The sequence below is a fragment of the Meles meles genome, chromosome 19 (assembly GCF_922984935.1).
Source record: "Meles meles chromosome 19, mMelMel3.1 paternal haplotype, whole genome shotgun sequence".
In the NCBI taxonomy this organism is placed as follows: domain Eukaryota; kingdom Metazoa; phylum Chordata; class Mammalia; order Carnivora; family Mustelidae; genus Meles; species Meles meles.
In genome coordinates, this window is record NC_060084.1 from 43,389,072 (window position 1) to 43,414,161 (window position 25,090).

The 25,090-nt window shown below is 36.6% G+C and overlaps 1 protein-coding gene across 1 annotated transcript in view; it reads left to right on the forward strand.

The window, feature by feature from the left end:
* LOC123930533 overlaps positions 1-25,090 on the forward strand; it is a 59,427-nt gene that overhangs the window by 7,085 nt on the left and 27,252 nt on the right. Inside the window, exons 2-5 of the mRNA XM_045986752.1 lie at positions 4,811-4,881; positions 8,020-8,146; positions 8,440-8,538; positions 22,191-23,205. Of these exons, the coding sequence (XP_045842708.1) occupies positions 4,811-4,881; positions 8,020-8,146; positions 8,440-8,538; positions 22,191-23,205 (1,312 nt within the window). The remainder of the gene's footprint in view (positions 1-4,810; positions 4,882-8,019; positions 8,147-8,439; positions 8,539-22,190; positions 23,206-25,090) is intronic.

A 25,090-nucleotide genomic window follows, 5' to 3' on the forward strand; every position in this document is an offset into this window, starting at 1 on the left:
AGTTTATTTATTTAGAGAGGATTAAGCAGGGGGAGGAGCAAAAGTGGAGGGAGAAGAGGGGGAATCCCAAGCAGAATCCCAAGAATCCCAAGCAGACTCCATGCTGAGCACAAAGCCCCACACTGGGGCTCAATCTCAGGACCCTGAGATCATGACCTGAGCTGAAACCAAGAGCCAAATGCCTAACTGACTGAGCCACCCATGCACCCTGGAAATTTTTTTTTTTTTAAGATTTATTTATTTGACGGAGAGAGATCACAAGTAGGCAGAGGGGCAGGCAGAGAGAGAGGAGGAAGCAGGCTCCCTGCTGAGCAGAGAGCCAGATGCAGGGCTCGATTCCAGGACCTTGGGATCATGACCCAAGCTGAAGGCTGAGGCTGTAACCGACTGAGCCACCAGGCGCCCCTCACCCTGGAAAATTTTTAAACTATGGAATCAATTCACTTCTTCAGATGTTTCAGGTTTTTTGTTTTTTTCCATTTAGGAATTTTTTAAAAAGAATTTATCTGTTTCATATAAACTTTTAAATTTAATAGCATAAAGTTATTAGTATTCTTTTTTAGGTTTTATTTATTTATTTGACAGAGATCACAAGTAGGCAGAGACAGGCAGAGAGAGGGGAGAAAACAGGCTCCCTACAGAGCAGAGAGCCCGATGTGGGGCTCTGTCCCAGCACCCTGAGATCATGACCTGAGCTGAAGGCAGAGGCTTAAGCCACTGAGCCACCCAGGCGCCCCTATTATGTTTTGAATGTCTGTGATGTGTATAATGATGTTCCCTTTTTCATTCCTGATTTTGTTTGTGTTATCCCTTTCTTTTCTTTCTTTCTTTTTTTTGGGGGAGGGTCATCCTTTTCTTTTTTGGTGTCTTTTCTTCTCCTGGGTACTTTCAAGACTTTTTTCTCTGATTGTGGCTTTCCTTTTTGTTTTGTGTATTTTCCTTTTTATTTCGTATTCAGGTTTGCTGAGCTTCTTGAAACTCCTGCTGAGGCTTTTTATCAGTTAATCAGTTCAGGTATTAATTATTCTGCAATCTCTTTTCTTCAGAGGCTCCACTTACATATATGGTTCATCTTTTAGCTATGTCACTTCTATTCTTTCTGTTCTGTTTTTCCTCTGCACTTCATATGGGATTTTTTTGTTTTTGACTTGTCTTTGAGTTCAGTAGTTCTGTCTTTTGCTTGTCTGGTCTCATGTTAAAGCCATACAGTGACTTCTTAATTTCTTTTTTTTTTTTTTTTAAGTTTATTTTACTTTAGTATTACTTTTAAAGATTTTCTTTAGTTGTCAGGGTGGAAGAGAGCACACAAAAAGGGGGAGTAGGAGGCAGAGGGAGAAATAGACTCCCTGCTGAGCAAGGAGCCCAATGAGGGACTTGATCCCGGGACCCTGGGATCATAACCTGAGCTGAAGACAGATGCTTAACCAACTGAGCCACCCAGGCATAGCTATTTTATTTAATTTTTTTGGTACTATACCCTATATGCAGCTCAAACTCACAACCCCAAGATCAAGAGTTGCATGCTCTTCCCCCTGAGCCAGCCAGGTGCCCCAACTTCCTGATTTCTTAATTTACTGATCTAGTGTGTCTATTTGATTCTTTTTTATAAATTTTAGTTCTGTTTAATTTTTTCATTTTATCCATTTGCCTATTTTTTTATATTTTTAACATTTTAATTATAGCTATTTTAAATTATTTGTTTGCCAGTTCTCATATCTGAGTTGTCCATAGTTCTGCTTCTGTTTTCTGGTTTTCTCTCCAACCATGTCTAGCAATTTTTACTTGGATGATAGACACAGTGTCTAAAACAATCCTGGAGGCCAAGGGCAACCACTACCTATGTCTAGCCTTCTCATTATATAAGAAAAATTAGTGCTTTTCAGGTCTCTCTTAACTAACAGACAAATGCAATTTTTTTTTTAAAGATTTTATTTATTTATTTATTTATTTATTTGACAGCGAGAGAGAGATATCACAAGTAGGCAGAGAGGCAGGCAGCGAGAGAGAGAGAGAGAAAGAGAGAGGGAAGCAGGCTCCCTGCCGAGCAGAGAGCCCGATGTGGGACTCGATCCCAGGACCCTGAGATCATGACCTGAGCCGAAGGCAGCGGCTTAACCCACTGAGCCACCCAGGCGCCTGCAATTATTAACCTACAGGAAATTTTCAGGATATGTTGGAAATAATTTAGACATATTTTATTAAAAGACTGGCTTATTTGGAAGAGTACAAAATTCTCAAAAATTTTATTTACTAGGGGTGCCTGGGTGGCTCAGTTGGTTGGGCAGCCTCCTTCGGCTCAGGTCATGATCCTAGAGTCCCAGGATCGAGTCCCACATCGGGCTCCCAGCTCCATGGGGAGTCTGCTTCTCCCGCTGACCCTCTCCTCTCTCATGCTCTCTCTCACTGTCTCTCTCTCTCAAATAAATAAATAAAATCTTTAAAAAAAATTTATTTACTAGATTTCAAAACACTCTCTTGTCTGTAGTATTGTCTTTTGGCAGTGCTCCATACCTGAGGTATGGTTATTTTGCAAGCATATTCCAGTCTTGGCCACAGAGATCATTGGCTTTACAAGGGGGGAGCAGATCTCCAGATGGCAAGAATTCAGCCAGAGAGGATATACTCTAGGAGCAAACATGAAAAGGGTTGGGAGTGTAACAAACAGTATGGACTATGGAAGTAAGAATGTTTCCTGCCCATTCTACCTGGAAGGTGCAGCACTTGAGGATGTCCCTTTAACCAAGGAAAGGTCATTATGAGAGACCAGAAAGGGGGACTTAAAGTGAAAAGTATGGGAGAAGGAGTCCTGTTTCCAGGTCTTCCTGGATTACTGTTGATTTTTTAGTATCTACCACAATGCCTGGCACACAATAGATTATGTTGGCTTATTTTTTAAAAAGTACTAAGAGCTTAATAAATAGTAATAATAATAAAAATATTAAAGGAGTACTTTCACATTTTAAAGAAGAGACATTTGTGAATTACTTTGGTTTTTGTTTCCTGAAATAGATATATCCCTGGGGGAATGCAGTGAGTGTTTTAAGGTAGAAGTACCCTTAAATAATTGATAACAAGGTTCTACTTCCTGGGTGGTGGATTTTACATGCAGTTATTCTTTTTTAAGATTTTATTATTTATTTGAGAGCAAGCGTGCACAAGGAGGGTGGAGCAGGGAATGGGGGGAGCTGGAAAGAGCAGGGGAGGGGAGCAGAGGGAAAGGGAGAAGCAGACTCCCCACTGAGCAGGGAGCCCATCTTGGGGCTCGATCCCAGAACCCTGGGATTGTGACCTGAGCCAAAGGCAGATGTATAACCAACTGAGACACCTATATCTAATACATATAAGTAAAAAAAAACCATATTTTATTAAACATTTCAGTATTGATCTCAAATTCATTTACTCCGCTTAAACAATTTAGACTTTTATTAGTATTTTAGTATAACATTCTTTTGGACATTGTAAACATCTTAATCACACAAAATATATGCAATTATTACAGACTTTATTACTATACTTACAGTTAAAACATTCTAGGGGCGCCTGGGTGGCTCAGTGGGTTAAAGCCTCTGCCTTCGGCTCAGGTCATGATCCCAGGGTCCTGGGATCAAGCCCTGCGTTGGGTTGTCTGCTCAGCAGGGAGCCTGCTTCCTCCTCTCTCTCTCTGCCTGCCTCTCTGCCTACTTGAAATCTCTGTCTGTCAAATAAATAAATAAAATCTTAAAAAAATAATAATAAAAAATAAAAAATAAACCATTCTAAAGCATCAGTGATAAAGACTTAGTCAATTTCTACACTTTTTAATTTCTTCCTATTGCTATGCTTATTTAAATGTGTTCCTAAAGTCTTTGTAATATTGCTTTGTTTGCTTTTCTGGATTTCACTTTTCTTTTTCTTTTTTTTTTTTAAGATTTTAGTTATTTATTTGACAGAAAGAGGGATCACAAGTAGGCAGAGAAGCAGGCAGAAGGAAAGGGGGAAGCAGGCTCCCTGCTGAGCAGAGAGCCTGATGTGGGGCTCGATCCCAGGACCCTGAGATCATGACCTGAGCTGAAGGCAGAGGCTTAACCAACTGAGCCACCCAGGTGCCCCTGGATTTCACTTTTCTTAAGATAAGATTCATTAACCCCAAAAAGTCTTCTCAAACTGGGCAAGATTAGAGGATCTGGTTCTTAAACGAGTTGTTTCTTGGTCAGGACCTGAGACCTGATTGTACAATCCAAGATCATTAACAACTGTTTTGACAAGTGTATATCCTAACTAAAACGTATATGAACAACTTTTAGGAGTTATTCAGAATTCATATAAAGGTAAATGATATATATACAAGGATTTTTATTATAGCATTGTTTGTTATAGTGAAAGGAATCAATCCAAATGGTTCTGGGCACCAGATTGGTTAAATAAATTAAAGTGTATTCATTTAATGAAATAAATGTAGCTAAGGGAATTACATAGCTTTGAATGTACTAGTTGGGATCCAGGTCAAGATACATTAAGTAAAAATAGCAATATGTATAACAATGTGTATAATATGCTATCATTTGTGTAAAAAAATTGTATCTTTGTGTGTATATGTACTCTATATTCTCCAAGCCATATCAGATTATTGAAATCTGTCCTCTGGTCAGACTAAAGTTTCTAGAATAGGGGATAATGAAAGATTTTTCTCACTGATACCCCTCACTGAAAGATTTTTCATTTTTCTCACTGATACCCCTCAAGTTTTTGTGTGGAGTGAGCAGAGGGAAATGATCATTCTGGGAGCTATGAGGCAAGTGGGATCTTACGTAGCTTCTTTTGTCTTCTCCAGCTTTGCCCTTTTCCAAGAAGAGCCCAGAGGACGACCAGCCTTTTTCTGCAAATACCAAAGCCATGGCTCAGGTGAGTAGCCATTTCCTTTTGCTCAAATAGAATCATTTTACCCCTAGTATATGTAAACATTTGCTTCCCTCATCATGGTATTTTTGGTGCTTAAAAAAAAAACAACTTTCAGACAGTGTAGTTAAAAGCAATGTCAATGTCAAAGTTTTCTTACCCTTGCTCTAAAGAAAAAGGTCTCCAGTAACTCAATTAAAAGAATGTCTTTCAAGGAAGGGAAAAATGAAGGGGGAGAATCAGAGAGGGAGACAAATCATGAGACACTATGGACTCCGCGATCAGACTGAGGGTTTTAGACGGGAGGGGGGTAGGGGAATGGGTAAGCCCAGTGATAGCTATTAAGGAGGGCACATATTGCATGGGCCACTGGGTGTTATATGCAAACAATAAATCATGGAATAATATATCAAAAAACAATGATACATACAGTATCATACAGTATCAAACATGGTGTCTAACATAACATAATAAAAAATATTTTTTAAAATGTCTCTCTTGGTGGAGATATTTATAGAAAAAAGAATGGTTCTATAACCATTGTTCGAAAAAACAAGTCTGCTTAAAGATTTTTATACTATTAAATTACATGTAACAGAGGGCCAAGTGGTTGGATAACAAGGCTCTCTGAAGAGGTCTTAATCAGATTAAAATCCATCAGAAAATTGCTTCTGGATTCCTTCAAGAATACTTATTTGTTCCTACAAAGAGATCGCTAATTACATAATGTAGAAATGGTCTGGCTGAGACCAGGTTTGGAAAAAACTTTTACCCTGGTTAACATGGTCTGCATTCACGAACCTGATCCCCAGTTCTTCATAAACAACCCCAAGGCCCTCCTCGGTTCCGTATTCTTTTAAGCAATTTACACACTCATTTAGTAAGTCCTTCAGCATCTTTTGTCTTAGACTTCTGCCAGAAATCTTGATAGAACAGAAATCTGTTCTCCATTTGTTAATGGATGTAATTTGCTTGGACAGTGATTGGATAGGATGGAGATAAGTAATTAGGGGCACCTTATAGGGAAAAGCCCTAATCACCACAGACCTAGGTTTTCAAAGAGGAAAACATAAGGAATGGTTTTGCTTGATTTCAGTCGTAATATGTGGGAAAATCTCCTGGTGTATAGGCCTTTCACATTTGGGGTTATGACTCCTGGTTAGTAGAAAGCTCTGACACTTCACCAGATCATCCATGATAAATAGACTTCAGTAATGTTGTTGTGTGAATCTGGATCATCTTCCATCACTTTCTGATAGCACAGGAACAAAGGGAATTCGGAGCAATGGGTAGTTATGAGTAAGAGTGGGCCAATCTGGGGAACTCTTTAAAAATTAACTTCAGGGGGCGCCTGGGTGGCTCAGTGGGTTAAAGCCTCTGCCTTTGGCTCAGGTCATGATCCCATGGGATCAAGCCCCGCATCGGGCTCTCTGCTCCGCAGGGAGCCTGCTTCCTCCTCTCTCTCTGCCTGCCTTCTGCCTACTTGTGATCTCTGCCTGCCAAATAAATAAATAAAATCTTAAAAAAAAAAAAATTAACTTCAACCTCAGTGTCTGAAAACAAAAGAAAACTTATTTTATATCCATATAATAGAATATTATCGGTGAAAAAAATATGCTTATAAAAAGATTTTGTTGGGGTGCCTGGGTGGCTCAGTAGTTAAGCCTCTGCCTTCGGCTTGAGTCATGATCTCGGGGTCCTGGGATTGAGGCCCGCATTGGGCTCTCTGCTCAGTGGGGAACCTGCTTCCCCTCTCTTTCTGCCTGCCTCTCTGCGTACTTGGGATATCTCACTCTCTGTCAAATAAGTAAATAAAATCTTTTAAAAAAAAGAATTTGTTGTAACAAGGAATTAGCTCTTATTATATAATAGTGTGATATGAGAAAGGATCAGTCTTGAATTTCAAGCAAATTTAGTCTTCTAAGATAAAATATTTTAAAAGTCATTTTACACATTTTCCAAGTGAAGTAGTGCTATTCCAATCTTGCCCCATCGCCAGTGCTACTCCTAAAAGGCAACTCAACTCTCTTAAATATGGTTTAATTGCTGTCTTTTGCTGAATCAGTTTTACTCTCTTGACTTACTACAGAGTGGAAGGGACATTGTACTCTTGTATTGCACCCTTCATTTCCTCTGATTCTGTTATTAATTATATAACAGTTTGTTGTCAAATTAGTAGTATACAGAATATCATGACTGCAAATATTGCTCATTGCTGCGCCAGCTCATACCGCTGTCCTATTACAACCTTTCGTTTTAACTGGAGTTAATTGCTTTTTTCCCCATTTGCTTGTTGTCCATGTTTTCCCTCTGGTCAGACACATCATTTGTTTTGTGTGTGGAGACTGCCATCCCCCTTTCCTCTTTTCCTGCTCCCAACTGGTCTGATTACTCTCTGGACCTGCTGCATAGCTTTCCCAAGACTTCCCTTTTTTGTTTACCTGAGACATGTATTTCTTGAATACTACATCTTCCTCTTTTTTGGTTTATTTCCATCCTTTTGGTGGAGCACTTCTGGTAGTTTCCTAAGAAATTGTGCTGCAGTCCTTTTATGTCTAGAAATGTCTTTTTCAGCCCTCACAACAGAATGATAGTTTAGTTATGTAATCTAGGTCAGAATTTCTTTTCTCCATCACCATATTGAAGAATTGTTCTTGTCATTTCTTGTTTTTAGTAGTGTTATTGTGTTATTGAGAACCTCATTGCCTTTCTGACTCTTGATGTCTTTTATATGATCTATGGTCTGGGTACTTTTAATACCTTCTCTTTATCCCTTATTCTGAAATTTTACTCTTAGCTATTGGGGAAGAGATGAGAGAGAGGCTCACATGTGTTGATGACTTATTGTATGGGAAGTATTATGCTAGCCATTTGTATATACTCTTTCATTTAATTGGGATACCCCTCTTAACAGGATTTTGTGCCTTCCCAGTTTTATCTGGGGGAAACAGAATGAACATGGAAACACAAGATCATTCTGGCTGATAGGTTCACAGTCCTCCAGTTGTGTCCCAAACATCCAGCCCTACTCTATATGCTTGTTGTTTTTCATTTCTACCTTTATTCTTTTTTTTTCCCTCCTCCCTTCACAAAAAAACCCACTTTTTTTTATTAATCAAGTCATATACATGGTTGTTGTTCCAGGAGTCAGTGATGTTCAGTGATGTTTCCATAGACTTCTCTCAGGAGGAGTGGGAGTGCCTGAATGATGATCAGAGAGATTTATACAGAGATGTGATGTTGGAGAATTACAGCCACCTGGTTTCAATGGGTAAGGACATCTGTCCATAATAATTCAGATTCTGCCCTTAGAAGATCTACTTTCTCCCAAGTGAAATACCCACCTTTCAAGTAGGTATTTCGACATCCTGTGCTTAGAAGAATGTTTTTAATATTGTAGCATCAGAAAAAAGAAGTTGTGTTGAGTTATGGGGGAACTGTCAAGTCCTCTGTTATGTTTCATAAATCTGATATACCTTTCTTTGACTCTTTCTTAATGAAGGGACTAAATTTAAATCCTGGGATATTCTCATCTTAAACTTATCTCATTACTTCTTTTATAAGCAGGACATTCTGTTTCTAAACCAGATGTGATCTCCTTCTTGGAGCAGGGGAAGGAGCCCTGGTTGGTTGACAGAGAACTAACAAGAGACCAGAGGCCAGGTAAGTGAGGCATAGCAGGTAATGAGTTGGTCAGTGGAAAGACTGCACCTTTGAAGTGCTCTGGGAATCTCCCCTTAAAAGCTTTAGGCCCCTTCGCCTGGGTGGCTCAGTGGGTTAAAGCCTCTGCCTTCAGCTCAGGTCATGATCTCAGGGTCCTGGGATCTAGCCCCGCATTGGGCTCTTTGCTCAGCAGGGAGCCTGCTTTCCCCTCTCTCTCTGCTTATTGCTCTGCCTACTTGTGACTTCTCTCTCTGTCAAATAAATAAATTTTGAAAAAAAAACAAAAAAAACAACAACAAAGCTTTAGGCCCCTTGTATGCAAGTAAGCTTTTTCAGCATGAGCGTTCAAATGAACCTTACCTTTCCCCCTTACTTTACACTCTACATGCTTTTCTCCTCTTATACCTCTTTCCAGTTCCTCTTATTCTTGCCCAGTTCTAACCAGCCAGTGACCTCCTCTACCCCCTCTAATGATATTCCTTTCTGTCCATATTTTGGATCTAATTCCTCATCACTTCTCATCTTCTTTTTTATTTAGTCTTAAAGAAGCACCACTGTCTCCTGACATAGATTTTTATTCTATGTTGTCAAAGGCTTATTTTCTTTAGGGTTTTTTAGATAAAGTAGCTCATACTTATACTTATAACAAACTTTTCATACTTATAACAAACATTTACTGTTTGTTTTTTGAATGTAAGAGGTACCTGCTAGATACTGCGGAGATTAAAAAGGGAATAAGCAATTTCAGAATGTATAGCTTAATAGGGGCACGAGAACACATCTATATATAATTTCTATAAAGTAGAACCATCATAAGAGAGGTTGGGAGTAGGGAGCTCAGAAAAAAATAAGGGATTAGGATATAGAAATTAATCTGTATAGATGTCATAGAGGGAGATTTGAGTGTGCCTGTCATTAACTTTAGATAGAATGTTGGAAACAAAGGCTCTGAGAACTTAGAGCCAGCAATGATAAACAGAATTGGTATAAAGGAGTTTAAACAGGAGCACATTCATTCATTCAGTATATGTTTGTTGAGTACCTGTTGTATGCCTAGCACTATTCTCAACACTGATATTACAGCAATGAACAGAACATGCAAAATCTCTGTTCCAGAGCTTACTCTCCTATGCAGAGAGAGATACAAAAATAAATGAATATATGTCATGTAATAGTAAGTCTAAAAAGGAAGAGTAGAGAGAGGGGATAGAGGATGCTATTTTATAGGACAGGGTAAGAGAAACTTTTCCAATTAGGTGACATTTTGACAGAAACTCGATGAAGTACAGCAGTAAATCATTGTATGTGGTTACTGGAAGGAAGAACATTCCAGAGGGAGGAAGCCAGACAGTAAAAGATCCTAAAACAGGTGTGCATTGGCTTTATTCAGGGAGCAGCCGGGAGGTCAGTGCTTTGCCATGGTTGTTTAAGTATTTTGGATAAATCCAAGACTCCATGTCATTTCACCTTTGCGTAATCTCAGTATATAGTTCTAAAACATATGGACATCTTTTTTCCCATATGTAACTTTAATGCCCTTATCATCCCTAATAAATTTCTTGGTATACTGGATTGTTTTCATGTCATTATATTGAATACTAGTGAGAATGGACATTTTCTTCCTAATGGTGCTATTGTCTTTAACTTGTTCACTGCCTTTTTTATCTACTACTATCCTTATTTTTTCACTCAGTTTTTATGGATTTTATGAAATAAAAATATTATTTACCCATTTCCAGAAGGTGCTTTTACTTTTTTAATTTTAATTTGCGTTGGTGTCTTTAGTATGTATTTTCAGTGTGTTTTTATCTCCTTAGTGATTGTGATTTCTGATTTTAGAAAATTAATGGTCCTCTACAAATTTTATAATACTTTATTCTGTTTTTTAAAATCTCCTGTAATTTGTTTTATACCATTTAAATCCATTTTAAGTTTCTTTTGCAATAAGATATAAATTGAGAGTCTAAATCAATTAACCTCCCTCCCTTACACACACACACACACACATTTTAGCACCATGTCATCATTTAGCTGATTCATCATTCTTTTATCTGTCTATTCAATAATAAGTTCTGAATTATGTTAGTTTGTATTTCAGGGCCTCTTTTTCTATTTCTTTTATTTATCTGTCCACTTATACCTAGAGAGATAGATACACCTAGAAGTTACTATTTTGTCATTATCACAAATAATGTAACAAACTGCAAGTGCACATTCCAACAGTGAACTTTCCAGAATATCTTCGTGTCCTTTCATAGTTTTACTATCTAAGAGTACTGTCCGCAATACAGTTTAGTTTTACTTGAGTTTGAATTTTATATACATGGAATTATTATTATATATTCTTTTAAGTCTTTTTTCTTGAGCATTTTGCTTTTAAGATTCATACCTCGTGTTGCTTGTAGTCAGACTTGATTCATTTCATTATATGAATATACCACAGTTTATTTTACAGTTCTATTGTTCATAGACATTTGGGTTGTTTACAGTTTTTGACCATTACAATCAGCTACTCTAAACATTTTCTGTGTTTTAGGACTAGGAGAGGAGTGGATCTTAAGACATCATGTCTTCAGCTGCCAAATTTACAACTTTTCTTTAAAGTTGACTGATTTACAATCCCACCAGCAATATATGAGAGCTTTTATGACTGCACATTTCCTAACATATGGTATTGTCATGCTTGGGTTTTTTCTAATTGATGAGTGTATAGTATAGTTCAGTGTGGTTTTAGTTTGCATCTCCCTTTTTACTGATGAGTTTAACACATTTCATATCATTATTGGTCTCTTGAAATTCTTCTTTAGTAAACTGCCTATTCAGGTCTTTTTAAAAGGTCTTTCTGTTGGATTCTTTGTATGTTTCTTAATGATGTGTAAGGATTCTCTATATATTTTGCTTATACATACATTCAGTGTTCTAAAATTGTAAATATCTTCTCCCATTCTGAAATGTCCTTTAGCTCTGTGGTTTCATTTGTGAACAGAAGTTCTTAATTTTAGTCAAATTTATCAGTCTTTTGTGCTTCACACTCATTAGATCTTATGTGAGAAATTATTCCTCAGCTTGTTTTTGATTCTTATATAACCAAAATCACATTATCTGTATTTTTTTTGTCCTCTTTAAGAAGTCTTTCCTTATCATAAGGCCATGAACAGAACATATTCTCTATTATTTGGGGTTGTAATTAGACAATTAGACATTAGAACATATGGATCATCCTTAGTGTCTATTATTTTTTAATCCTTTTTTTTTTTAATTTATACTGCCTTTACATGGAATTCCTTGACTTATTTTGTATTAGTTCACTAATATATTCTTCAGCTGTGACCATTTGGCTCTTCATAGTTATTTATTTAAAAAAAAAATACTGTAGGGGTGTCTGGGTGACTCAGTTGGTTAAGCATCTGCCTTCAGCTCAGGTCATGATCCCTAGGTCCTGGGATCAAGTTCCACCTCAGGCTCCTTGCTCAGCGGGGAGCCTGCTTCTCCCTCTGCCTGCCACTCCCCCTGCTTGTGTGCTCTCTTTCTCTCTCTGACAAATAAATAAAATATTTTAAATAAATACAAATAAATAAATAAAAACTGTATACAAAAGGGGCCCTTGGGTGGCAAAGTTAGTTAGGCATCCAAATCGATTTCAGCTTAGATCATGATCTCAGGGTCCTGGATCAAGCCTGGCATCTGGCTCTGGGCTCAGACAGGAGTCTGCTAAAGTTTCTCTGTCCCTCTCTCTCTCTTTCTACCCTTCCCCCCCCACACACACACACTCTTTCAAATAAATAAATCTTTTAAAAAAAATAGTGTATACACAATAGGATATATATAACATAATGAACATTAAATTAAAAGATAGTAACATATAAATCTCTAGACTTGCATATGCAAGAGATTTGCTAGGAAATATACCTAGAAATGTAATTGCTGGGTCTTGGCATACATACTTGCTCAGCTTTACTAGGTAATACCAAACCATTTTCCAAGTGTTTCTATCACTGTCCTTCCCTGTAAGTGATACTGAAAGTTTTTTTTTTTAATGATCTGATGAGTATAAAATCTTATTGTTTTAAATTAAATTTTTCTGGTTACTATTAAAGATGATTGCCTTTCCTTATTTGGTCATTATTGCCCCTTCTGTGTAATGCCATTTTGATCATTTTTGTATTAGAGTATTTGTCTTTTTCCTAAGATGGAAGGAATTTCTTATATATTTTGTAGATACTAGTTTTTGGTCAATAACATATTTTGTAGACATCTTTTCCTGTTGCAGGTTCTGTATTTATTTTATGATATCTTTTGATGAATAGTAATTCTATATGTTAGTGTGTTAAATTATATTTTTAATGGTTAAGTTATATATAGTTTATAAAAGTCTACTTTTTTTTTTTTTTTTTTTGCTATATGCTTCATATCTTTGGTCTTTTCATTTTAAAGATTTTATTTTTAGGTGTGCCTGGGTGGCTCAGTGGGTTAAAGCCTCTACCTTTGGCTCAGGTCATGATCCCAGGGTCCTGGGATCATTGGGCTCTCTGCTCAGTGGGGAGCCTGCTTCCCCCTCTCTCTCCCTCTGCCTGCCCCTCTGCCTACTTGTGATCTCTGTCTGTCAAATAAATAAATAAAATCTTTTAAAAAAAAGATTTTATTTTTAAGTAATCTCTACACCCAATGTGGAGCTCAAATTCACATCCCTGAGGATCAAGAGTTGGATCCTCTACAGACTGAACCAGCCAAGTGCCCCCATATCTTTGAATCTTAAATCTTTCCTCCTATTTTTTCTTTCAAGAATTTTTATGTTTTGACTTTCTTATTAAAGCCCTATTAACATAACCAAAATTGATTTTTATAAATGGTTTGAGGTGGAGATCAGTTTTAATTTTTTCCCATATAAAAACAAATTATCTTTCCCTCATTGAATGAAAAGTCCATCCATTTTCCACTGATCCACCAATCCACAGATTCCTTCTGCACATGTTAAAATTCTGTGTATATACAGGTTTCTCTTGTCACATTGGCCTTTTTATCTATCCCTGTCCTAATTAGTCTTACTTTAATAGAAAGTCCTAATTTCTAACAAGACAGAATCTTCCACCCTTTCCTTCAGAAGTGTTTGGTTACATTTTGTCTTCCGTATAAATTTAAAAACTTACATTAAGTAAAGTTTCATTAAAAATGTTTTTGGGGGGTACCTGAATGGCTCAGTCATTTAAACATTCGACTCTTAATTTTAGCTCAGGTCATGATCTCAGAGCTGTGAGACTGAGCCCTACATCTGGCTCCCTGCTAGGCATGGAGCCTGCTTAATATTCTCTCTCTCTCTCTCTCTCTCTCTCTCTCTAGTTCTCTCACCCTCTCCCTTTGCCCCCGCCCTTAAAAATTTTTTTTTCCCCAAAATGCATCCATGAATAAAACTGTCAACAAAGTGGGTGTAGAGGGAATGTACTTTAACATAATAAAGGCTATATGACAAGCCCACAGCTAACATACTCAACTAAAAGCTTTTCTTCTAAGATCAGGAATAAGATGCCTACTCTCACCACTTCTATTAGCATAGTACGAGAAGTCTTAGCCAGAATAATTAGGCAAGAAAAAGAAAGCAAAGGCATCCAAATTAGAAAGGAAGAAGTAAAACATTCTCTATTTGCAGGTGACATGATACTTATATACAGAACTCTAAAGATCGACTCCTCCAAAAAACTATTAAAATTAGTAAGTGTGGGCGCCCGGGTGGCTCAGTGGGTTAAGCCGCTGCCTTCGTTTCAGGTCATGATCCTGGGGTCCTGGGATTGAGCCTTGCATTGGGCTCTCTGCTCAGCAGGGAGCCTGCTTCCCCCTCTCTGTGCCTGCCTCTCTGCCTGCTTGTGATCTCTCTCTCTCTGTCAAATAAATAAATAAATCCCCAAAAAAGAAAAATTAGTAAGTGAAGTGTGTAAATTCACACACTGGCAATTCACAGACCTGTACCCCTGGGGCTAATAATACATTATATGTTAATAAAAAATTAAAAAAAAAAAGGAAAAGGTATATAATACTACCACCTCAAGGCAACTATTGATCGTATTTTAGTATATTTCCTTCCAGTTTTTCAATGACCTTCTCTTACCCTTGAATATGCAAGTTTTTAGCCTACTTTTAAAATTTAAGAAACATAAAATTTCCCCAGGATATCAAAATTTCTATCCTATCATTACTTTAATGGCTATAATATTTCTTCAAACCATTAATAAACTTAACAAATGCCTTAAAAAATTAATAAATGAATTCAGTGAAGGCCCAGGATACAAAATCAATATATGAAAATCAGTTGCATTTCTATATACTAATAATCAATACTCAGAGAAATTAAGATAGTTCCACTTAAAATTACATCAAAAAGAATAAAATACCCAGGAATAAATTTAACTAAAGAGGTGAAAGACCTATACACTGAAAACTGTAAGACACTGATGAAAGAAATTAAAAAGACACAAATAAATAGATCTCTGTGTTCATGGGTTCAAAGAATTAATGTTGTTATAATGTCCATACTACCCAAAGCAAGTTACAGATTCAATGAAATCCCTATCAAAATTCCAGTGGCAATTTTCATAGAAATAGAACAATCATAAAGTTGTATAGAACCACAAAAGAACCAAATAGCCAAAACAATCTTAAGAAAGAACAAAGCTGGAGGCCTCACACTTTCTGATTTCAGACTATATTAAAACCTTTCAAAACCAAAACAGTATGGTATTGGCATAAAAACAGACACATCAATCAATGGAACCAAATAACTCAGAAATAAACCAACACACATATGGCTAATTAATTTATGACAAAGAAGCCAAGAATATACAGTGGGGAAAGGACAGTCTCTTCAATAAATGGTGTTGAGGAAACTGGACAGCCACATGCAAAAAACCTCTATCTCACACCATACCCCAAAATCAGCTGAAAGTGGATCAAGCACCTGAACGTAAGACTTGAAACCACAAAACTTCTGGAAGAAAATGTAGGCAGTAAGTTCCTATATCCTTGATGTCAGTCTTGGTGATGATTTTTTTGAATTTGACATCAAAAACAAAGACAACAAAAGCGAAAATAAACAAGTGGGACCACATCAAACCCAAAATCTTCTCCACAGCAAAGGAAATTGTCAACAAAATGAAAAGGCAACCTACAGAATGTGACAAAATGTTTGCAGATCAGATATCTGATAAGGGGGTAATATCTAAAATATGTATGCAGGACCTATAAACTCTGTAGCAAAAAAAATCCAATTAAAATATAGAGGATATAAAAAGAAACATGGAAATTTTAGAATTTAAAAATACAATGGCCAAAATTTTTAAAACTCACTGGATAAGCTCAATAGAATGGAAATAATGGAGAAATCAGTGAACTGGAAGGTAAGTCACAAGAAATTAGTTCACATAAATAACAATAAAGATTGAAAATTCAAAAAGAATGTAGCTTCAGGGACATGTGAGAGAACAACAGAGGTTTAAAATGTGTCATTGAGGGGCGCCTGGGTGGCTCAGTGGGTTAAGCCGCTGCCTTCGGCTCAGGTCATGATCTCAGGGTCCTGGGATCGAGTTCCGCATCGGGCTCTCTGCTCAGCAGTGAGCCTGCTTCCCTCTCTCTCTCTCTGCCTGCCTCTCTGTCTACTTGTGATCTCTCTCTGTCAAATAAATAAATAAAATCTTTTAAAAAATAAAAAAATAAAATGTGTCATTGAAGTCCCAGAAGGACAAAGTTCAGGACTGAAAAAACTATTTGAAGAAATACTGGCTTACCAAATTTGGTAAAAGATACAACATAGCAATTCAGGAAGCTCAACCACCCCAAACAAGATAAACAAATCCATACCAGACACATCATAATCAAATTGCTGAAAATGAATGACCAAAAAAGTAATGAGAGAACCATAGAAAAAATGATTCATTGCTTATAGGGAAACAATTACTTGAATGACTGGATTTCTCTTTCTCTTAGTAAATCATGGAGGCCAGAAGAAAGTGGAACAGTATTTTATTGTGCTAAAGAACTGTTAACCTAGAATTCTAAATCCAGCAAAAATGTTTCAGGAATGAAGGTGAAATTAAGAAAAGCGATACTGTAGGGGCGCCTGGGTGGCTCAGTGGGTTAAAGCCTCTGCCTTCAGCTCAGGTCATGATCCCAGGGTCCTGGGATCGAGCCCTGCATCGGGTTCTCTGCTCAGCGGGGACCCTGCTTCCTCCTCTCTCTCTCTCTCTGCCTGCCTCTCTGCCTACTTGAAATCTCTGTCTGTCAAATAAATAAATGAAATCTTTAAAAAAAAAAAAAAAAGAAAAGATACTGTAAAGTTTCCTGGCAACTGAGACTCACCTGAGGATCCCTGTGGAACCAGGCAGTAGTGAGGAGACTGGCTAATGAGAGAGAATTTATACCACTTTAACATCTTAAAGGAGTAAGCACTTGTTAAGTCTAGGACCACTGTCTTATGAGAATGCAGGCCCAGTGCTTCCAGATAATGTTGTCTTTCAGGAAGTCAGCAATCCAGATTTTCTTATTAAATCTGGTATCTCAAGGGTAATAACTAATTCAAAACTTTAGAGAACTGCTGGGAGAAACATCAAACACAAAGGCATAAATAGGATACAACCTGATTCATCAGGTTTTTACTTCTATGGAGTTGTCTTTTTCTTTGAATCTCAGAAATTCTGCCAAGATATGTCTGGTTAAAACTCTTCATAAATTCTGCTCGATACAGAAAGGAGCTCTGTGATTACTAACCGTTTTGTTCAACCCTGGAAATTTGTTTCATTGTTAGAGCTGCATCATTGCATCATCCAGAACTCATATTTTACATTTATTTCATTTCCTGCATAATTTTCTTTCCCCATGACTCCTACTACTTTTTTGTCATTATTTGTATCCTTTCTCTGAGAGTTTTTTTTTTTTTTAAGAATTCTTGTTTTAGTGATAATTGGCTTTTCACTGTGGAATTTGAAGATTTAGCATACACCTTCCTTCATCCTCCAAGTATCATGATTTTTAAATTATTCAGTTCACTTGATGACTATGTAAAGTGTCTTTTATTATTGAGCTCTGTAGTCACATTTCACTTCCTGTATGACTTGTTCTTTTCCATGCAATTAATCCTTGTCTTAACTGAGAGTTGCTTAGTTTTCTGAATATCATTAATCTCTTTCCAGACACATCAGATAACTGGTTTATTTTTAAGAGACATTTCTCCTCTAACCCTCTGTTCTTCTGTCCCAACTGAGACTGTTAAATAGCTATTATTTTAGAATTTCTCTTCATTATCCCACTGATTCCCTTCACTATGCTCCTTTCAATTTCTTTTGATTTGCTCCTGTATTTGGATGCCTTGGATACATTTATATACCTTGACTCTTGGATCTCTTGCCATCCTCTTTCTTGGTTTATTCCTTCATTATTCTGAGGCACATGTTCCAAAACCAACCGAGGAAAGTATTCAAGAAAAGTAAATAGTATATTTTATGAAATCTTAAATGTCTTCACCCTCATTTTTCATTGATATTTACTGGAGATGTAATTTTAGGTTGAAAAACTTAACTTCAAAATTTCGATGGCATTGTTCCATGGATTTTTTTTTTTTTTTTTTTGCTTATTTACAGCATAACAGTGTTCATTGTTTTGGTGTTCCATGGATTTTTAAAATTAATTAGCATCTAGTGTCATGGAGAAATCCAAAACACATTCTGGTTCTTAAGTCTTTTATGTGATTTGTTTAATATCTTTGGAAACTCTTAGAATTTATTTATAACATTCTAATATTTCAAGTTGAGGTATATAATGTTGATTTTATTCTTTCATTTGGGCACTCACTGGGACATTTCATTCTGGAAACAAAGTATCTGAAGTTTTCTTGTATTATTTTCTTATTACTTATTCCCCATTATCTTCTCTGTTCTCTGTGTTTCAGACTTTGTTCCCTTTTTATTTCCAGTGCCTGGCACCATTTCTGACATATATTATGGGCTCATTAAATTTTTTGAATGATTAAACACTCATGATTCAGATCTTGAATTTCTTGTCTCAGCTCTAGAATTTCTTTTTTTTTCTATTTTTCATATTTTCATTGTACTTTCTGTGAGATTTTTATTAAGTTCTATTTCTCATTAGCTGTTCTTTGAATATTTTTTCTGACATTGTTCTCTTGAGATTGTTTTTAGAAGCATTCTTTTTCTGAATTTTTAAATTTTTCTCAATTGTCTCTCTTTCCTGAGTTTTTTCTTTGTTCATTTTATTTAATCTCTCATGTTTAAGATTTTTCCTGAAATTGTTAACGACTCAAGGCTGTCTGCTCATATAAAACGGTTGTAGTAAAAAGCTGATCTGAGCTTGTTCGTATCTGAGGATGTGTAGATTTATTGGTGGTAGTCACTGTAGAGTGATCTGCCTAGAACAGTTCAGTGGCTCACACCACTTACGCATCTTGTTTTCTCCAGGATGGAATCCTCTACTTTCTCTCTAGGAATCAATAAAATGAGCTTGATTGCCAGATTCTGAAAGTTTACTGAGGATATCAGGCTGGGGGATCAGCCTGCTGTTTGGGGTAGATTTGACAATCTGAGGTCTATCTGTTTCTTACAGATTTTCAATTAATCTTCCTTTTTGCAGTCCACCATGCACCGTACTTTCAAAGATACCTGTTGATTGCAGTTCTTAGAAATAAGTAGATTGTATAGTAGGACCAATCTGCAACCTAGGTTTCAGTGTGTTTATTTGGCACTTTATTTATTTATTTTTGGCACTTTACTTGTTACCATTACCTCTACTCTAGCTTCCAAAATTTTGTTGCTGCTCTCCCCTCTCCTATTCTTTGTCCTCATGGAGTTTGTTCTTTCATTTAATCTCATCACTATCACTTTAATGGGACTTGAAAGAACAGTAAAATAAATATATATTCACCATGTGGTGTTTGAAAAGAGTATGTCCTTTTTTTCTAGAGGAATTTTTTAATACATCTTTTATTGGAGAGTGTATATTCAAATACTTGCTAATCAAGTCAGTTAATAAATATTTGTTGATCTTCTAGTATGTACCAGATAACTGTGCTTAGAACTGGATACACATTGATGAAGGCAATAGACATTTTACTTTTAAAATGAAGTAAACACAAAGACCTTAACACCTATTCAGGGAAAAAGATATTAAGTGAACCTGACCAAATATGTAATTACAAATTGTGAACATCCTGTTAAGGAAGAGAACAGAGTACTAAAATTGTGATTACAAGGAGGGTATAATTGGGTCATGGAGTCAGGGAAGGCCTCAAAAAGTATGACCTTATGGGCACCTGGGTGGCTCAGTGGGTTAAAGCCTCTGCCTTCGGCTCAGGTCATGATCCCAGGGTCCTGGGATCGAGCCCCACATCGGGCTCTCTGCTCCGTGGGGAGCCTGCTTCCTCCTCTCTCTCTGCCTGCCTCTCTGCCTAGTTGTGATTTCTCTCTGTCAAATAAATAAAATATTTAAAAAAAAAACTTTAAAAAAAAGTATGACCTTTAGAGATTTGGAAAATGGGCAGTAGTTATCAAGGCCAACAGTGGGGAGGAGGGGTGGAATCTATGAGACTTGAGGAAAAATTCATGGAAAGACCCTAAGAGGAACTAAAAACTGGGAGCATCTGAAGACCTGCAGAATGGGGCCAGCATGATGATGGAGCTTAGCAACCAAAAGGGAGCATAGCTTGGGATTTGTTTGAAGAGGCAGGCAGCAACTAGGTCATTCAGAGCTTTATAGACCATGTTCAGCAGTTTGGCTTTTATTGTAGGAGAAATATCATAAGGGATGGATTCAGGATTGTAAACCTCAAGTGGGGAAATTAAGAAAGAGGCTATCCGATAGTTCAAGAGATGTATTAGATATTTTACCGACAAAAGGAGGAAGAGTTTCAAGATATATTTAGGAGCAAGATTAGGGGATATTTGCTGAATAATTATATGAGAGAGACAATGGTACTCGAATGATTTTCATTTTTTTGGTTTGAGGCTTTCCCACTGGGTCCATAGTGTGGTCTTCAAAACACTTCACTGCCTAATATCCCCGTTTTTGTGTAGAGATTCTTTTGTATTCTCTCTCAAATATTAAACACTTTATGCCAAATACTTTTATATATTATTTACAATCCTCACGATGATTATAAGATTATAATTATTTCTATTCTATAAATAGAGAATTGAGGGCTCAGAAAAATGAACAACTTTGGTCAAGAAAACAAAGCTTGTAATTAACTTGAGTGTGAGTTCAAAATTCATGACTAAATCTGGTAACTCTGAAGTTCCAGCAAAACACTGCCTGTATAGTCTCTTCCTTCTCTTTAAGCCCACAAATGCCCTTCCTGTCAGTCGGTCATAACTATCATAGTGCTTATGCACTTGTTAAGTACTCTTCTCTTCTCCTAAGATCAGCATCACAGAATTCAAAGCCATAAAGTATTTTCATCAAACCCCAAACATATTCCTTATTTAGCTCTAAAAGAACCCTCTTTATCTACCACTCATACTAGATTCATTCATTCTCCCATCTGGATTGCCACCCTCTATTTCCTTATCATTTGTTAAAGAGACCTGGGGTTTCCAGTTGCAGAATCTAGACCAGTACTGTCCAATAGAACTTCCAGTGATGATGGAAATGTCCTATGTTTGTCATTTCCAACATGGTAGTCACTAGCCATAATTGGCCATGGGGAATGTGGATAGTGCCACTGAGGAATTAAATTTGAATTTTTATTTAATTTTAATTATGTTAAATTTAAATACACACATATGGTCATGGCTACTGTAGTAGACAATGTAAATCTAACCAGGGGCTGGCAACATTTCCTAAAGGGCCAGGTAATAAGTATTTTTAAGTTTGTAGTTAATGTGGTCTCCATTGCTACTACTCACTTCTGCCTTTGTATCTTAAAAGCAGTCATAGACAATGTGTAAATAAGTAAGTGTAGCTGTCTTCCAATACACCTTTACTTAAAAAAATTGTTGCTGTGCTACAGGCCTTAGTTTGCCAACCCCTGTGAATTTTTTCTTAGACATATCCATTTAATCCTGATAATAACTCTATTAAGTAGGCATGATCATTTCCCTTACTTTACAGTTCATCTGTGGGATGCTCTTATAGCTGTGTGTGCATATGCTGTGAGATTTTATACATGTATTTATGATTAAAGTCATTTTGTAACAAGGGAGATAAGACTTAAGTCATCTTTATGTTCAGCAAGTTCCCCCAAGTAATTCTGATCAATAGCAATGTTTGGAAACCAATGGCTTACTTAGTGCCCAGTGCCCTCATCTTACAATATGATCTGTCCTTGCTCTTTTCTTGTCTATTTTTTTAAAGCTCATTTTAATTCTTCCCTTTTTAAAGATTTTTTTTTTTAATTTTTATTTATTTATTTGACAGCGAGAGACAGGAGATCACAAGTAGGCAGAGAGGCAGGCAGAGAGAGAGAGAGGGAAGCAGGCTCCCCGCCGAGCAGAGAGCCCGATGTGGGACTCGATCCCAGGACCCTGAGATCATGACCTGAGCCGAAGGCAGCGGCTTAACCCACTGAGCCACCCAGGCGCCCAAATTCTTCCCTTTTAATTGAAGTTTTATTTCTCCCAAACAAGAAAAGTGTGAGTGATTACTTTCATATTTTCTTTCAGTCCTGGAATCAAGATGTGAGACCAAGAAATTATTTCTGAAGAAGGAAATTTATGAAATAGAGTCAGCGCAGTGGGAAATAATGGAAAGACTTACAAGACATGACCTTCAGTGCTCTAGTTTCAGAGATGATTGGGAATGTAATGGCCAGTTTGAGAAACAACATGGCTCTCAGGAGGGACACTTCAGTCAACTGATACTCACCCATGAAGGAATGCCCACTTTCAGTCAGCATCCATCCTTTACATTACAGCAAATCATTAATAATAAAGAGAAATACTGTGCAACTAAGGAATATAGGAAAACCTTTAAACATGACTCACAACTTAGTACACATCAGATGATTCATGAGAAACCCTATGAATGTAAGGAATGTGGAAAGGCCTTTAGACATCCCTCAAGACTCAGTCATCATCAGAAAATTCATACTGGCAAGAAGCCCTTTGAATGTAAGGAATGTGGGAAAACCTTTATTTGTGGTTCAGACCTTACTCGACATCACAGAATTCACACTGGTGAGAAACCGTATGAATGCAAGGAATGTGGAAAGGCCTTTAGTAGTGGCTCAAACTTCACTCGACATCAGAGAATTCACACTGGTGAAAAGCCCTATGAATGTAAAGAATGTGGGAAGGCTTTTAGTAGTGGCTCAAACTTTACTCAACATCAGAGAATTCATACAGGGGAGAAACCCTATGAATGTAAGGAATGTGGCAATGCCTTTAGTCAGAGCTCACAACTTATTAAACATCAGAGAATCCATACAGGTGAGAAACCCTACGAATGTAAGGAATGTGAAAAGGCTTTTCGTTCTGGTTCAGACCTCACTCGACATCAGAGAATTCATACTGGTGAGAAGCCCTATGAATGTAAGATATGTGGGAAAGCCTATTCTCAGAGTTCACAACTTATTAGTCATCATAGAATTCATAGTGGTGAGAAACCCTATGAATATAGGGAATGTGGAAAGACCTTTAATTATGGCTCACAACTTATTCAACATCAAAATTTGTACTGGTGATAAACCATAGAATATAGGAAATCTGTAGGAAGGCTTTTAATTACAGCTCAAAACTATTCAACATTAGAGAACTTACCTTGATAATAATCCCTTTAAATAGGATAATGTAGGAGCATCTTATTTGTTGACTCTAGCTTATTCAACCTGAGAAAAATCATGTAGGAGAAACATCCTATGAGTAGAATATATTTTGGAAGCCCTTTGATAAAAGCATATATTTCTTTTGACATTAGATAACTCAAGCTAGCAAATACTGAAAGTCATAGCACTTTTGACACTTTTTTAACCTTATTTTAAACCTCAGAATTCATGTTAAATATAATCCTAATTTTCATTTTCCCCCTAATTTTTCTATAGTTGCTATATTCTTAATATTTTAACCCATCTTAAGTTATGTGACTGTAAAGTCCAATTTCTTTACATCACAGTTTGTAAGACACCTTTAAGACCTGAAAGAAGTGATCTCTTTATTCGAAGATGGCTTATTCTTTTTGTTATTTACAAAACTTAGGCTTTCTTCTTGTAAAACCTTGATAAACAAATTTCAGTAGAGTAAGGAGAGATCTTTTCATAGCTTCCTAGTGCTTCCTTATGTTGCTGTGGTACCATTTTATCAAATTCCTATTGATAGACATTGTAGTTTCCCAGCAATTTTGCCATTATTCACGGTGTCCTGATGAAAATTCTCCCTAGGCTATCTTTGTATCATGTATTTTAATTGCAGAAATAATGCATAAACATATTTTCCTTTTAAATGATTTAAAAATTGCAAATAAGGCAAACATACCCGTGGACTACCATCCTTGTACCCATTCCCCATTCTGAAGGATAGTCATTATGTGTTTAGTATTTATCCTTCCTGGGCATTTTTCTGTTTTTATACATATTTGTCTCAGTAGAAATTATAAAATGGGAATAATTACACCTACCTCAAAATTTTGTGTGAGGATCAAATAAAGACACATAAAGTGCTTAGAACTGTGCCTGTCATATAATAAATACTCACTGAATATTGGTTGTTATTTTATTCATCATTGTCATTAGTGTTATTTGTTGAAAAACAACAGTTTCTACAGACCTTGCTTAACATCAGGCAGGACATAAAGTAGAAGAAAGACACACTCAGGGTAATGAATTCAAAAAATTTTCTATCATCACTTACTTCCTATGGAACATGAAATAATCCTAAGTGTTGGTGGTAAAAGTAATATGTGTAGCATGTGGGAAGGACTTCACTCTGACTGGCATCCTTTTTACTACATCATATAATGCCTAACATGAAAACAAGTATATAAACAAACCATTGTGACACTGATGAAAAAGTATGAAAAGACAAACAGCATTATGTTTGAAAAATAGATAAATACACAAAACAATGCTTAATAGTTACTGATTTAAAATGTTATATAAGGGTACCTGACTGGCTTACTAAATGGGGCATGCAACTCTTGGTCTCAGCGCTGTGAGTTCAAGCCCCAAGTTGGTTGTAGAGATTACTTAAAAATAAAATCTTAAAAAAAAATAAAAATAAATGGGCACCTGGGTGGTTCAGATAGTTAAGCATCTCTGGGTCCTGGGATCGAGGCCCACATTGGACTTCCAGCTCAGCAACAAGTCTGCCGCTCCCCGCCACCCATGCTCTCTCTCTGTCTCTCTCTCAAATGAATGAATAAAATCTTTAAAATTTTAAAAAATAAATAAATAATAAAAATGAAATGTTAAATACAGTGCTTCTTTTTGATGCATTTGAAAACCTACACTAGTTTTTAGGAAAATAAAAATTACAGCATTGACTCAAAGAGAACTCTTGGAAGATTTATAAACACACAGAAAAAAAGAAATTTAATGTGATATAGTAGCTATTACTGCTAATGAAGCATC